We start from the raw sequence: 14,376 nt of genomic DNA on the forward strand, positions 1-14,376 counted from the left end.
TTTACAAGAATGCTTTTAAAGATCTATAGTATAAGCTGTATGTCAATGAATACATTACCTACATACAGTATGGTGTTGTAGAGATTTGGCTCCTCTTTATAAAGGATGAAAACAAAAAAAACCCCAATTTTAATTCTTTAATAATTATTAAAGACAGTATATCTTTTGTTTTGCATGATAGGAAATGATTAAAAATCACAGAGATCAGATTAATATTGCAACTATGTAACTAAACTAAGTAAAGCCAATACAGTATTTCAAAGTATAAGTTTGTTCTTTGTGTTTAAGGACCGCCAGTTAAAAAGACTTGTTAATTGAACATGGAGCCCCATTTAGAAATGATTACCACATGACTAAGTGAACCGTATGCAACATGCGTATTCACCCTCACAGCTTGAAATGGCTAATGAGGTATAGGCCTAGTGAAACATACAGTAGAACATGGAATGATTTCGGTAAAGCAGTGAATTCTAAATATGGTGATAGGCAACGCGCAGGGAGGTAGTCCTAAAATGCACTACTCAAACCATGTTATATTTGAATAGGTCCATGTTTGCATAATATATCTTGGCCTTGGATATGCGCACTTGACGCTATGAGATGGTAAAGCTATGTCCAAACTATCAAATTTTATTTGACAAGAAATTGTTGTACACCCATATATAGACATGATGTGCCAATGGTCATAAAGTGTTCGTGATCATTTTTAGGCATGTCAAAAGTTTTTGTCCAATAAAATTTGATAGACGTACACTCATCACCACAGTAAACAACTTGCAATCAGACACATTCTGACACACCTTTATGGCAAATATATCACGCTGGTGTGAACCACCCTTTATTGGCATAAAGCATACGAAAATGTTAAATATAAATTGCTAAAAGATACATATTTCATATTGCATCCACTATAAAATTATTATAAATTTATGTTGCATTGTTTCTAGCAGCATCTTTAAGCATGCAAATTTCAAGTGTTCTAGACAAAATTTACATATTTCTTTTCACCTGATTTTTCTGTTATTCATATGTTACTTTACATTATATCTCATTAATATGAATACTACTGTATCGTAGGATTTGCTTCTACTTCATGATACTTTTAGCTTTTTTAATTTTTAAAAACCCTTTCTTTAGTCCAGGCTAAATTTTAAAAGCCTGTGTTGTTACTAAAAATGCAAACATAGCTACATCCAAGAAAAACGATTTTAAGGGCATCATCAATTATTGTTTTTACAGCATTGAAACACCATTTAATATTTTTATCGACCCAATGTCTGCTGCCTTAAAAACATAATTCTTTTGTAAATGATCCAAATATTCCCTTTTCTTGGCAATATAAACACTCCTTAAAATTTTTATCTCCAATATTTTGACAATAAATATAGTTACAGTATAGAGAATGTTTATGTTTCATACTATTAATTCCTCTATGTAAATAGATTATAATCAATGAACGGTTAATTATAGAGCATGGGAGCCAGAATTCTAAATACAAAATATTATGGGCTGTGCTAAGTTAAAATGTTATTAAAGCTAAAGGCAATTAATACATCCATCTTTGTTAAAATATAACACATTTAATTCGACACACACCCACAGTACACCCCTACACACATACACAAGCATTTACTATATGTTTAAACTTATTACAATATTAACTCTTTGATTTACTTCATGTTACCTTAAAAAAACGAAGGCCCAACAACACATTGATGAAAAATATTACAAGTTCAGTAAGAAAATTAACAAAAATTCATAAATATCAATATTTTACTTTTATTAAACTTGACGTAAATACAGTATTCAATGTTGTTTTGCGTCGGGAGATTAATCGGAAATGATGTTTTGCCCTACCTGACAGTATTACCACACTAACAAACACACCAACAGACACACTCAAGCTCTGGACCCTAACGGACCCCAGTCGGCCCCCTTTTACAAATAAAAAAATTGATGTGCGCCTTACTTTCAAATTAAAGATCCTTTAAAAATGTTTTTTGATGACTGAAAGTGCAATTTTTTACAGGTATCTAGAGATGCCAAATCCTTATTGGTTTTACTTTTTTTTTATAAACTTTTACGCTTACGTTGGATACTCGAAATGATCCCTTAGTTGGCACTTGAGATTGATTACTCAGCATTTATAATTTCCCTATAATTTCACATAAAGTTATTTAGTATACCAGAGAGCATTCCCTAAAATGTATACACTTACACTCAAAATTAAATGACTTAATGTGAAATATTTTAAGTCTGAGAATGCTATATCCATTCAGAATTACTGCAGCCTTCACTTTTGGTTTTGCCTCAGACCATGGTATGGCTGAGGTTGGTGTGATTTTCCTGGTATTGCGCCCCTCCATCCTATTGTTTCACTGAAAAACATAGTGATGTATGTAACATCGAACGTCTTACTGTCAAGTTAAGACATGTACCTTAATTAGAACATTTTTGTTAAGCCTGATATTGCTTTTTTCACGTTGCCACACTTTTTTTTCTTCCACTTCAGTCCAACCATGGTGGGGAGAGGCGAACCCTTTCTGGTAAAAATAATATAATAATAATAATAATAATAATAATAATAATAATAATAATAATAATAATAATAATAATAATAATAATAATAATAATAATTTGAATATTTATAAAGCGCTCTTACGCATAATGGTCTCACGGCGCTATTGAAAAAGGTGCGTTTTGAGAGCAGTTTTGAACTTTTTCAAGGTTGGAGAATGACGAACATTATAAGGTAGTTTGTTCCGTGGTTCCATATGTTTCATCATGGAGTAAATAGTTTTTAATAAAGCCGCTTCATTGTTACAGCGAATTCATTGTTACAGCGAATGCGTCGCTTGCACACGCTGCTAAAGTGCCACTGCCAGATGATGCGTACGTGCTATTTGAGTTATCGGTTTTTGTGTCTGTGCCCCCTCGGGAGCTAGACACATGCTATCGTCTAGTATTTAACCCTGTAAGATCGAGTAAATCCGGTGTAGAGGAATGATGGGATGGTGAGTCATGAGCTAAAGATAAAAATATATATAAGACCTGTCCTAGAAATATCACTACAGTAAACAACACCACACATTTCTTGATAACCGAATGACAATGTGGATACTTTATTACTAAATATAATACCTGTATATTAAGGTAGTCTTTCAAAGTTGCGGAGTAACAGCAAGGAGGTATTAACCTATATGGTAGTGTGCGTAAAAGTTTTTGGAAGGAGAAAGCTATGACGGTATGGCTATGAACCTTCCCAAACGGTTTAGTTGAATCAAGGTAGAAAAAAAAACAAAACAAAAAACAATCAACAATTGTGGGGGGGGGGGGGGAAAAAAAAGAGTAGGGAATTTTTTTTTTAAAAAAATTGTATACAATGAAATGTTATCACTGAGAGAACAGATAATGTCAAAATATTGTATAGGCCTATACACGAAGGCATCATGATCAAAAGTTTTTGCCAGGATTTGGTATGTTGGTCCCTGGCGCGGCTGGGCTGCTGGGCCGGCCGGCGCTTGGTCCTGGAATCGTAAATAGGCCTTAAGTAAAAAGTTTGCAGAACGCTGTATTAGACATGCAATAGTGAACATCCTGAACACAGTTTCAGAGAGAAGAGGGGGGTTACAGAGTAACATCCGTTTCAATTGGTGGGATCAAAACTAACGTACAGTTCAGGTCCGGCGGAACGTTTTTCAAAGTGAGGGGGCCCACTTATAAGATGAATGGGAATATGAATCATGCAGATCTGGAATCAAATCTAGGTGGTGTGGTCAACATTCCTCCCCCGGGAAAATTAGAAGAATTAGTCGAGCTTTCTCGACTTCTGAGGTGTCTTTTAATGACTTTTAAATTCTTGGTTCTCCCCCCTCTTGAAAATGATTCAATTAAACAATGAACTCCAAAGATAAATGGGGTCCGGGTTCCCCCGGAAAAATTTCGATTTCTCGATGGCGGGAAATGAGCTTTCCTGACTTCTGAAATGTCTTTCAATGACATTTAAAGTTCTACAAAATTCAAGGCTTTTCCCTCTTGAAAACGGTCAGGTAAATTGTTCTCATTTTTTTATTTTATGTGTGTATACATACATAAATAAATGAGTAGTTGCATGCGTATTCTTTTTTCCATGAATCGATAAATCCCAAAAAGAAATGGTGGTCCGGGGGAATTCCTAGATGAAGTGTTTTTTAATGACTTTTATGTTCTTCAAAATTCTAATTTTCTTATTGTAACAAAAAAAGCTCACGGGTCCTGAAAAGGTAGGTGTAGAATTCTTTTCTTTTTCAGGACCCATGACCTCCCTCCCTCCCCTCAGATCCGCCAATGTGAATTGCGAGAAAAGGTAACTCGGTCGGGTACTGGATAAACATTCTCTTTCCCATCCTTCTCCTCCTTCTTTCCTCCTTCTTTTCTTGCATTTCCGATCATACAAAAATCTCCAGGCATTATATATTTTTTGCCAAAAAGTGGGGGGGGGGGCTCCCCGGCCCCCCGGTCCCGCCGGCCATGCAGTTGAAGATCATCAGCATAGCCTACATTTGAAATACCAACCTGGCGACTAATGACATCATAAAACGGGCGGACATAAAAAGAGAATAATTGAAGGCCAACACACGAACCCATGGGGCAGGCCATAGCTAAGAATTCTATCATCAAGAGGTTTCGTTACCAATTTTAACCCTACATTTTCTCCTCTGCAAGTAGGACCAAATAAGAACAGTACCGCTAAAGTGAAAAATAGAGAGGCGAAGTACTTTGCATTTTAATGACCTTTCTCCCCACTGATCAAGTCTGGCTATGGGCTCTCTATCTTTTTTACTGCTGACTTAGTTCTGTTTTGCGAAGTTTATTCAGTTTATTTAGGCCCTATTTGTTTTTTGCTTCTCTTTAACTGTCACGACTGATGGCGTTGTATAAATTTATATATGTCTTCCAATTGAGAATCAGGAGAACTAGAATTCGTAATCACAAAATCTATATTGACAACAAAGAAATCCAACAAATTAGTAAAACTAAATTTCTTGGGGTTTATTGATCTTGTCATGGAATCCCATATAAATAATGTAACACAATCTCTAGCAACTTTTTGGCGTCATTAATAAACTAAAACTGTAACTTCCAAAAAGTGTTATACTTGCTTTATACAATATCCTTGTAATCCCTTACATTTCTTACTGCAACATTATCTGGTCTGGCACGCTAGACAAGTTCTAAACCTATATGCCCCTGGACAAGTTTTGAATCTACCCATATTGACGTTCTTTTTAAATTACAAAAACGAGCTATTCGGATTTGTTTAGGGGCTTCGTATAAATCACACACTAAACTTATATTTTTTAACCTAAAAGTCTTAAATATATTTGAAATAAACAAACGCCATATTGCGTAATTTATGTATTGCTTTTCTCTCATAATACTCAGTCTTCCCATTCACATTATCTTTATTTGCCAAACCATCTGATATTCATTTTTACCTTACACGCTTTTCAGCCACCAACTTCCAAACGAAAATGCGCTCGTCGAAATTCATATCACGTCGCGTTCTGTTCTATATTCGGTCGTAAGTTATGGAAAAGTATATCGATAGACTTGAAACAAAAAAATATATATATTGCTAGTTTCAAATATAACTACAAGCAATTTCTGCTTCACGTATATAGTACATAAACTGCATCTGATCACTTAGACAATGAATTTAAAAGTAATTAAGAAATTAAAAGTAATTTTACAGAAAGAAAAATATGTAGCAATATGCTGTGTCTTTCTCTACTGCTTTTGATTTTGTTTTCTTTATAGGCCTACTTTGTGACGGACACTATTCTCGGTGATCATATGCCTTAAAGTTTGTTTTTTTTTGTTTTTTTTTTCGAAACTTATTATGACCTCCATTCACACGATACTCATGTATTATTCAGAATTTCGTAGGCCTATTTTAACTTTTCATTATTTGTTGTAAGTTGATTAGACCTAATTGTAATCAATGATTTTGATTGTTTAATATCTGTCTCTTATACACATCTAGATGTGTATAAGAGACAGCCGCTAATGTTTGTTTTGCATGTCTATTACACACCGTCACTCACAAATGTATGTAAAAATTGGTCGTAAAATTTGATAAGTTGACCATTAAAATCTATTGTAAATAGAGCAGAATGCAGAATACAGGTATACGCACCTTATGTTCCTCTTTATCCACCACTAATGTACAGCGTCACCAAAAGTTATAATTTCTTGTATTTTAATTTTTTTATCAATTCCTAATCAAGTTCCTAATATGCTAATATCATGTAGGTCTATTTTTTCACACAACAAATCACATCCTCGGTCTTTTTGCAATAATAAGGAGAGCGCCATCTGGAGGTTCGGTGATGGTTTTGACTCCACAGGTAGCAAGGCGTAGCGGAAGGTAAGTGGCGTCTAATATTATTTTGTTCAGGCCTAGGCCTAATTTCATTGGAAGAAAGTACATTTTCTTGAAAACTGTAAACCTATTACTTTCTTGGATCTTTTAATGAATTATAGGGAATGACGCATGGAGCAATGACGTTTCATACTATAACAACTCCCTGGTTAGGCTTTAGCTGAACGGGAATTTCCCAAACATTTTTTCAGGTGATATACAAAGTGAAACAGGGCGGCCGATGGCCCCACAAAAAAACCCACCAGAACAGAACCCCACTCATTAGAAACATGGCGGTACAAGGAGATCACTCACTAAAACCTAGCTTAATAGTTTATAATAATAGAAATATGTAAGTCATACGGTAACTAAAACAGTACTAGTCTTCTATAAGGTACTGGACCGTAGTAGTACTTTCGTACAGTGCTAACTACTACAAAAGAGGCTCTTTTTTTCCATCTTGATTTCAGAGGTCGAAAACATTTTTAATTTTTTTTCAATCATATATATAGTGGTGTAGAATACGCTAGACATGTTCGGAACATGCCCCTGGACAATTTTGAATCTACCCATATTGACGTTCTCTTTAAGATACAAAAACGAGCTATTCGGATTTATTCAGGGGCTTCGTATAAATCACACACTAAACTTATATTTTTTAACCTAAAATTCTTAAATATATTTGACATAAACAAACGCCATATTGCATAATTTATGTATTGCTTATCTCTCATAATACTCAGTCTTCCCATTCACATTATCTTTATATATATATATATCCTACATGCTCAAATTTAATGATGAATCAAATGCAAACTAGGTCTAGGCCGGCCTAGGTCCATTCGTATTGTTTTGTAATAAAACTCAAACAGGTTGTAAGTACTCTTAATTGAACTGAATGAAATTTTTTTTTTTTTTGTATTTTCACTATCAGCACACTCTGTAGGAATCCTCCTAATTGTGTACAAGAATTGTTTGCTCAAACTGCATCTGCTTGATTCAACTTTGATGGTCAGGACTATTGAAGTGGGAGTGTTTGTATCTAGGAATACAGTTGATAAAAGTAAGTGTTGTTTCTCATTTGTTTAGCCCTGGGTTCCCAATTGTGCTTTATTCCAAAATTGCCCTCCTGACTACGACCAAGTCCTAATTAATAGGGGTTATATACCAACACAAAATGGAATACAAGCAGTTTCATCTGAAACTCTCAACAGAATGAAGACACAGACAAGCAAACCAATAACCTGCTATTCAGCAAAGATGTAAAAAAACCAACATCAATATCATTTTTTTAATCTAGTTTAGAAACACACCCAATGGCAACCCCTTTCACAAAGCACAATAGAAATTGCAGCTGTTCAAGAAACATGGACAACATCATCAAAACCCACAAAAACTATCTTGTCACTAAGTAACAGCAGCCAAAAAAAAAGACGTTTAAATGCAGAAAAAAAAAATGATGAGTGCCACTTTTGAAAAAATGCCTCACCTCCATGACTATATTAAAAGCTACTGTTTTCACAAACAATGACACAAAACACATCAGATTTATAGACACATCATTGAAATCCAGATAAACAAATCACAACGATATTGTTTTCATTCAAAACAATTTAATCCATCAACCATTTGTAACTTGCATGTACACTTACCAGCCCCTACACATGCTCCTACAATTCTTGTATCCTTTCACTCCAAATGATTGCACAAGCATGAAACAGACTAAAGAGTGAAATTAAAAATATCCATGTCTCGGATCTCTTTATCTTTTCAATATTACTATTAAATGCAGGGGCGTGGGCTGGTTTTGGTCTATGGCATGGGTGGGCATAAAAATCGGTTGGAGGCCCAAAGTGAATTTAACACTGAGGGCCACACCCGAACTTTGATGTTTCCATGCAGTGAGCTTCCAAAAACCTCCAAGCACTGCTTTTACATCATTTTGTTTTCAGTTTAAATGTTAATTTTTACATATGATTGGTGTCGGACCGTAAAAGACATGGTGATTTTTGCCCATTTTGATTGTCGGGCCGCAAATATAGGGTTTTCAATTCATTGTCGAGGGCCACAAAAAAATCGTTGACCGGGGCCGCACTTTGCCCACCTGTGGTCTAGGGAGTACAATATTGAGAATATGAAACTAATCTCTATTCCAATAAAAAGTTATGGTCATATTTAGTATTTTAATCCAATAATTTGCCATAATGGGGGTGTGAATATTCTGCATCCCTCACACCCCCAGCCTATACTGCCCTACATATAATATGTGCAATGGGCACTGTACGGTGCCAGAGACTACAATACATACATACATATCTAATAATGGTTGAAACCGTGCTCGAATAAAGGAACAATGATGTAAATATCGTATCAGGCATACCTGTAGCATATCAACAAAAAAGTTTCTTATCAATTGTTTCACAAAAAGGGCTCCTGGCGGGAATTGAACCAGCGATCTCTTGCTCATACTTGACCTCATAGGTCATTGGTATAATGCCTCACAAAGTTAAAGAGTACTAAGTAATATAATAATGAACTTATACACAGAATTAGTGTTGCTACATAAAACTTTGGTAGACATAATTAATAAGATAATGCTAGACACATGCTCAAATATAGATCACAGGTTCCATTCCCACCAGGGGTATTTTTATTATTCATTATTATTTTGTCTATTTTACCCTTTCATGCATCGTTTGCTACTTTTTTTAGGTTCATTCAGATATTACGTGGCATTTTTCTAACATGGCATCTAAATGCAATTCTAAAGAGATCATTGCTGGTATTGAGGCTGTGGCACTCGAATGCCCTTTATGTATGGAACGTTATACAGACCCGAAGTCACTCCCATGCATCCATTCATTTTGTCTTCTGTGTCTTGAGAAATCGACTAAAGAATGCAATGGAATACTTAGCTGTCCGACCTGTCGTGAAGTCTGCAAAATTCCAGGTGGTCTGAAAAAACTGCCAAACAACACATTTATTATTGGATTGTTAGAATACGTGAATACATTGGAACAGAAATCGGCACCCACCTGTGCTTGTGAGAACGAAGCATGTTACTTTTGTCGAGACTGTGATGAATTGTACTGCAGAGAGTGCAAGGATGCTCACAGAAAAATAAAAATCACTAGAAACCATACAATGATGACGTTGGAAGAGTACAAATCCATTGATCCAGCTGAAAAATTTTCATCAAAGCGCATATTTTGCCTTAAACATACAATGGAATTAAAGCTCTTCTGTGGCACGTGTAAGAAACTTGTTTGTGGTGAATGTATACTGGTTGATCATCCTACCAGCAAGGGTCATAACATCATTGATACCAAAGATGCGTTCCAAACCTTTTCAGCTCGTGCTTCCCAACTTGTTAAAACATCGGGTGAAAAATTACAGAAACTTCATGCTTTGAATGATGACCTTAAAAACATAAAGTCTGTTTTGAATTCAAATTTCTCAAAATGTAAAACAGATATCACAAGACAAGCGGATGAGCTACACCGACTGATTGATCGCCATAAGGAAGACCAACTGCACAAAATTGAAGAATCTCATAAACAAAAGCTAAAGTCACTTGACACTGAAATCAGTGACATGTTATTGGCCATCTGTAAATTATCCAGTATGTGTGGAGTCATGCACAACTTGTTAAATTGTCCCAATCAAGTAATGGCACTGATGTCAAGTTCTGAAGCTGCAGGAAGACTGCAAAAACTGGTGAAGAGTGACGACAGAACTGAACCTAAAGATGTAGGTGTCTTGGAGTATAAACCAGATAGTAGATTTTCCCAGTTACTGGAAATCAGTGTTGTGAAGCAGCTACGTAGACCAGATACTCAAATTTCACCTAAGGAATCGAAAATTTTAGTAGATATACAATTCATGTTTTCTAATTCTAAGAGATTTGCTCATATAAAAACTAGAAATGCATTGGGTCAATGTGTGTATATCATAGATGCAAAAGTAAAGTGTTTAGCAATAAACAGAGTGGAACGTGCTCAACATAATAGAAATATTATAGTAAATAATGACAGGAATAAAATTGAAACGATCAATGTTACCGACAAACAAAATGGTGTTTATGAGATTCCTACAGACATAGGGGATTGTACATTGTTATGTCTTATTATTGACAGATCTAAAACATATTTTAGTACTTTAGATTATAATCAAAGTGGAAGTATGTTTACACGCGAGAATCACTTTAAAAAATTTTAGTCAGGAGTATGAACTGCAATTTAATATGTCTAAATTCGTAATCTTACTGGCATCACAAAAAAATCCATAGGGCGTGAATGCTAAATAATTTGGATATGTGTACTTGTATAGAAACATTTTAAATATTTGAATTGTAACAAGTTGTCACTGTTTGTTGGGGTACCTCTATCATTCATTTGATTAATTGTTTCATTAATTGACTGTTGCAGTGTTATTATTTTTAGTATTATCTTTGAGGTAATATGTACTCTTAGTGATGTTTTTTTTTATTTAACTGATTGATTGCTAACTTTTTTATTATTATTCTATAGGAAATTTTTATATGAAAAATAATAAATATTAATTAAGTTGATATTTTTATTTCATTTTCATTTTATTTGAATCGCAAATGGCAGTAAGATAAGCATGAATTTCCTGTTATTTACAATATACCTTAAAATTTTTTATAAAAATTAAAAGTTAAAAAAAATGTTTAGTTAAAAATTAACTTTTACAAGTTTAAAGGTATACAAAATTTACATAAAAACACTACTTATTCTACTACTATTAAGAGACAAAATATAAAACTAAGACAATTACAAGAACATTAAAAAGAGCATTATAACATTAAAATTGGACCACAGGAATGTTTTGCTGTTATTAAAATCAAACTAAATTATTATAGTTAATAATACAGTAACAACCACATTGATTATAACCCAATTTGAAATTTAAATCAATCAGGAAAATGAAGGTTGTTTAAAGGCCTAGCCACACTACCATAATTTAATGTAATAAATACTCGTAATGCTACCAAACTTTTATTATACAGTTAAACATTCAGTTATTACAGTATATACGTATTTCATAGCGGCATCAACAATTTTTGTTCAGTCTTTATTATGTTATTTTAGTAAGCAATTATATTCACGTTTTGAGTACATTGTAGAAAATAGAAGCCGAAGGAGCCATTATTTCCTAAAAAAATTTTGAAGGAAATAAAGTAAATACTCATGTATTATAAGACAAGGCTTAAAATATCAAAGTAGGATAAAAAAAAAAAAGTTGGGGGGGGGGGTCGTCTTATACGCACGACATAAAAATTGTATATTTTAAAAATATTTTCATCTTATGTGCAGATCATTCGACTTTTCTACTGCAATGAAACTATTATAAATGTTAGCATGAAGGAATGCAATTTTATAATACGGGGAAATGATTTTGATGAACATTTTAAAAACTCATAAAATGGTATTATTTGGCCTTGAATTCTCCGTTTTTAGCCAGCAATATTCAGTATCCGGACCACAAAAAGCAGAAAAAGTAGGGGAAAAAAGTGCAGCGTACTGTAGTACTATTAAAGAGATTGCCTCGCTGTACAATACCAGTGGCGAATTCAGAAAATCAGAATACAGTTGGGCCCAGAAGTCAGTTTTACAGATGGGTGGTTGGAGCTGAAGTACACTAAACTTTATAACTACAGTAGTATGCCACTTCTAGATGGCCAGAAACAGCATTCCACATTTAAATGTTATTTTCTTTTTCCCCACACTTCCATTGGACAGTTTCTGAGTGCCAAATGGTTCTGGTGGGTAAAGTATGTTAAGGACTCCAAAAGCAAAGCGCTGTCGGATAAGATCAAAGGGTGCGTTGATACATACTGCCAGCTCAGTGTGAAAAAACCTAGTGGACATACAGTAGGTGGATTCGGGGGTGGGGGGGGTTGGCCCAGGCCCCCTTCCTTCTCTAAAATTGTCAAAGTATAAAAATAATGAAAAAAAAAATTGTATTCATCAGTTCTGTTTCCGGCAATCTAGGTTCCATAGCCATTAAATTTCTCACTCAGCCCCCCCCCCCCCCAACCATCTATTTATTATGTTATGCATCCAATAAAAAGGTCAATATATTATTGTCATAGATTGAACGAAACACGAAAACATTCTTTTGATGGCATGGTACTATTTGGCTTACCATCCAATTTTATTTTTTTTTTATAGATGAATTTTTGAACATCTAAAATTTATAAAATGTAAAAAATCTTTTAATTCTTGTTTTTCATTGTTTTTTTTACAGGTTGTTTTTTTTTTTATGTGTTATTTGTATATGAACATGCCAAATTTATAGTAAATATATATACCATCTTCATACCATGTGGCATGACTCTTATGCATACAGTAGTAAGCGAGATTGCGATGCATTAGAAAGAAATTTCATTTTAAGCAAAGTGCTATACTTTGTGTTTGTTATGTTTATATACGTATCTGGTTGTCCATGATATGCAAGTAGTTTAAGCATATACTGTACTTTAATACAATATTGATTTTTGATGTTTATTCCCAGTGGCGGCACTACGGGAGAGCTAGGGCGGGGGATACAGGCCTCCCCCACCTTCGTCGGGGAGAAAACAAAATTCCAAAAGATTATGTATTTTGTACATATTAATAGACTCTAAAAATCGATTAAATAAGCCTTTGAAACCCCTAAATTGATATATTTTCGGGGGTCTACGTCCCCTGTACCACTTTTGAAAGGTTTTTAGCGACCCCCAACCAAGCCCACTTTTTTTCTCGTCGGGGACCTCACTCACATCCCCCCACTCCCCAACGGGGAAATCCTAGCACCGCCACTGTTCCGTTTAAGGAGCAAACAACTGTCGAAATACAACCTTAAAACATCAAAAGCGGTCAGCTGTGCTTTGCCATATACTAGGTAGTATAACCCAAAGAAGCTTTAGCCGCAGTCCTCAGACACTCTGGTTGTTAACATGATCTATATTAATTATTATGCTTAAACTGCTTTCTAATACAAACATTAATGTTATAGTAAAAAAACATGATGTTAATACAGTAGTTAAATTATGTGATGTTATATATTTGTATACTTTTTAGAGTTGAATAAAATGTAGATAAGATATGTAGATAAGATAGATAAGAGAGAGATAAGTATATTCGGTGTGAAATTATGTGATGTTATATATTAGTATACTTTTTAGAGTTTTTTTCCTGTTTTGTTTTTAGAGTTAGAGTTGATAAAATGTAGATAAGATATGAAGATAAGATAGATAAGTATATTCGGTGTGAATCACACCAAGGATAACCAACAAAGTATGAAGACTTGTTTCGGAATCCTCCTGGTGAATTGAGCAGTACACCTGGAGACAATCCCTACTCTTTTCCGAAGAGGCTACAGTATATTGCACATGGGACCAAGGGCTGAAACGTCTCATTCAAAAGAAGGGCTTTCGTAACTTGTATTCTTCAGGCTTCCAGCTGAAACACAAGGAGAGGCAGCGGTTCGGTGCACACACCAGATTAGCCGACTGAGCTAGCTGCCTACAATCGCAATCTTCCTTTTGTTTCTCTACTTGCATATTTATGCTCTGAGGAGACCACAATGCTCACATCTAAGGGTTGAAGGTAGCCTAAACAATACATACTATGACACTATAGACTATTCGGTCATAAATTAATAGCAATGAAACAACATACAACTTTTGTTGGGATTTAAATTATTTAATTATTTTGAAAATCTATATGAAGCTACTGATAAATGTTGATTATTGAATTCTTATGATGTTAATTGAATTTTGTGATGGAAATGTGTATACAGTATTGCATTATTTTTAGTAGATATATATTTTTTAAATTTATATAATAATAATAATAATAAAAAACAAACATTTGTTATGCGCCAATTTCAAAATAAATGATCAAAGGCACAAAAGTATACATAGAGCATGGAGTACAAAATAGAAATAAATGTAAAACGACAATGTA

The 14,376-nt window shown here is 34.3% G+C and overlaps 2 protein-coding genes across 3 annotated transcripts in view; one reads left to right on the plus strand and one right to left on the minus strand.

The window, feature by feature from the left end:
* Positions 1 to 830: 830 nt before the first annotated feature.
* Positions 831 to 14,376, minus strand: part of LOC117124528 (lysophosphatidylserine lipase ABHD12-like) — a 39,274-nt gene continuing 25,728 nt past the window's right edge. The window contains exon 12 of one of the 2 annotated variants that reach the window (XM_033270783.1): positions 831 to 2,543. In XM_033270783.1, the coding sequence (XP_033126674.1) occupies positions 2,444 to 2,543 (100 nt within the window). In that variant the 3' untranslated portion in view covers positions 831 to 2,443. The remainder of the gene's footprint in view (positions 2,544 to 14,376) is intronic. The other variant, XM_033270781.1, reaches the window with a different exon arrangement.
* LOC117124527 (E3 ubiquitin-protein ligase TRIM33-like) lies at positions 6,367 to 12,150 on the plus strand. Its single transcript, XM_033270780.1, has 3 exons — positions 6,367 to 6,409; positions 7,338 to 7,466; positions 9,116 to 12,150. Exon 3 carries the CDS (start codon positions 9,149 to 9,151, stop codon positions 10,619 to 10,621), a length of 1,473 nt encoding a protein of 490 aa, XP_033126671.1. The 5' UTR covers positions 6,367 to 6,409; positions 7,338 to 7,466; positions 9,116 to 9,148; the 3' UTR covers positions 10,622 to 12,150.

This window comes from Anneissia japonica, unplaced genomic scaffold (genome assembly GCF_011630105.1).
Source record: "Anneissia japonica isolate Jap-2015-1 unplaced genomic scaffold, ASM1163010v1 scaffold287833_len2544123_cov190, whole genome shotgun sequence".
Lineage (NCBI taxonomy): Eukaryota > Metazoa > Echinodermata > Crinoidea > Comatulida > Comatulidae > Anneissia > Anneissia japonica.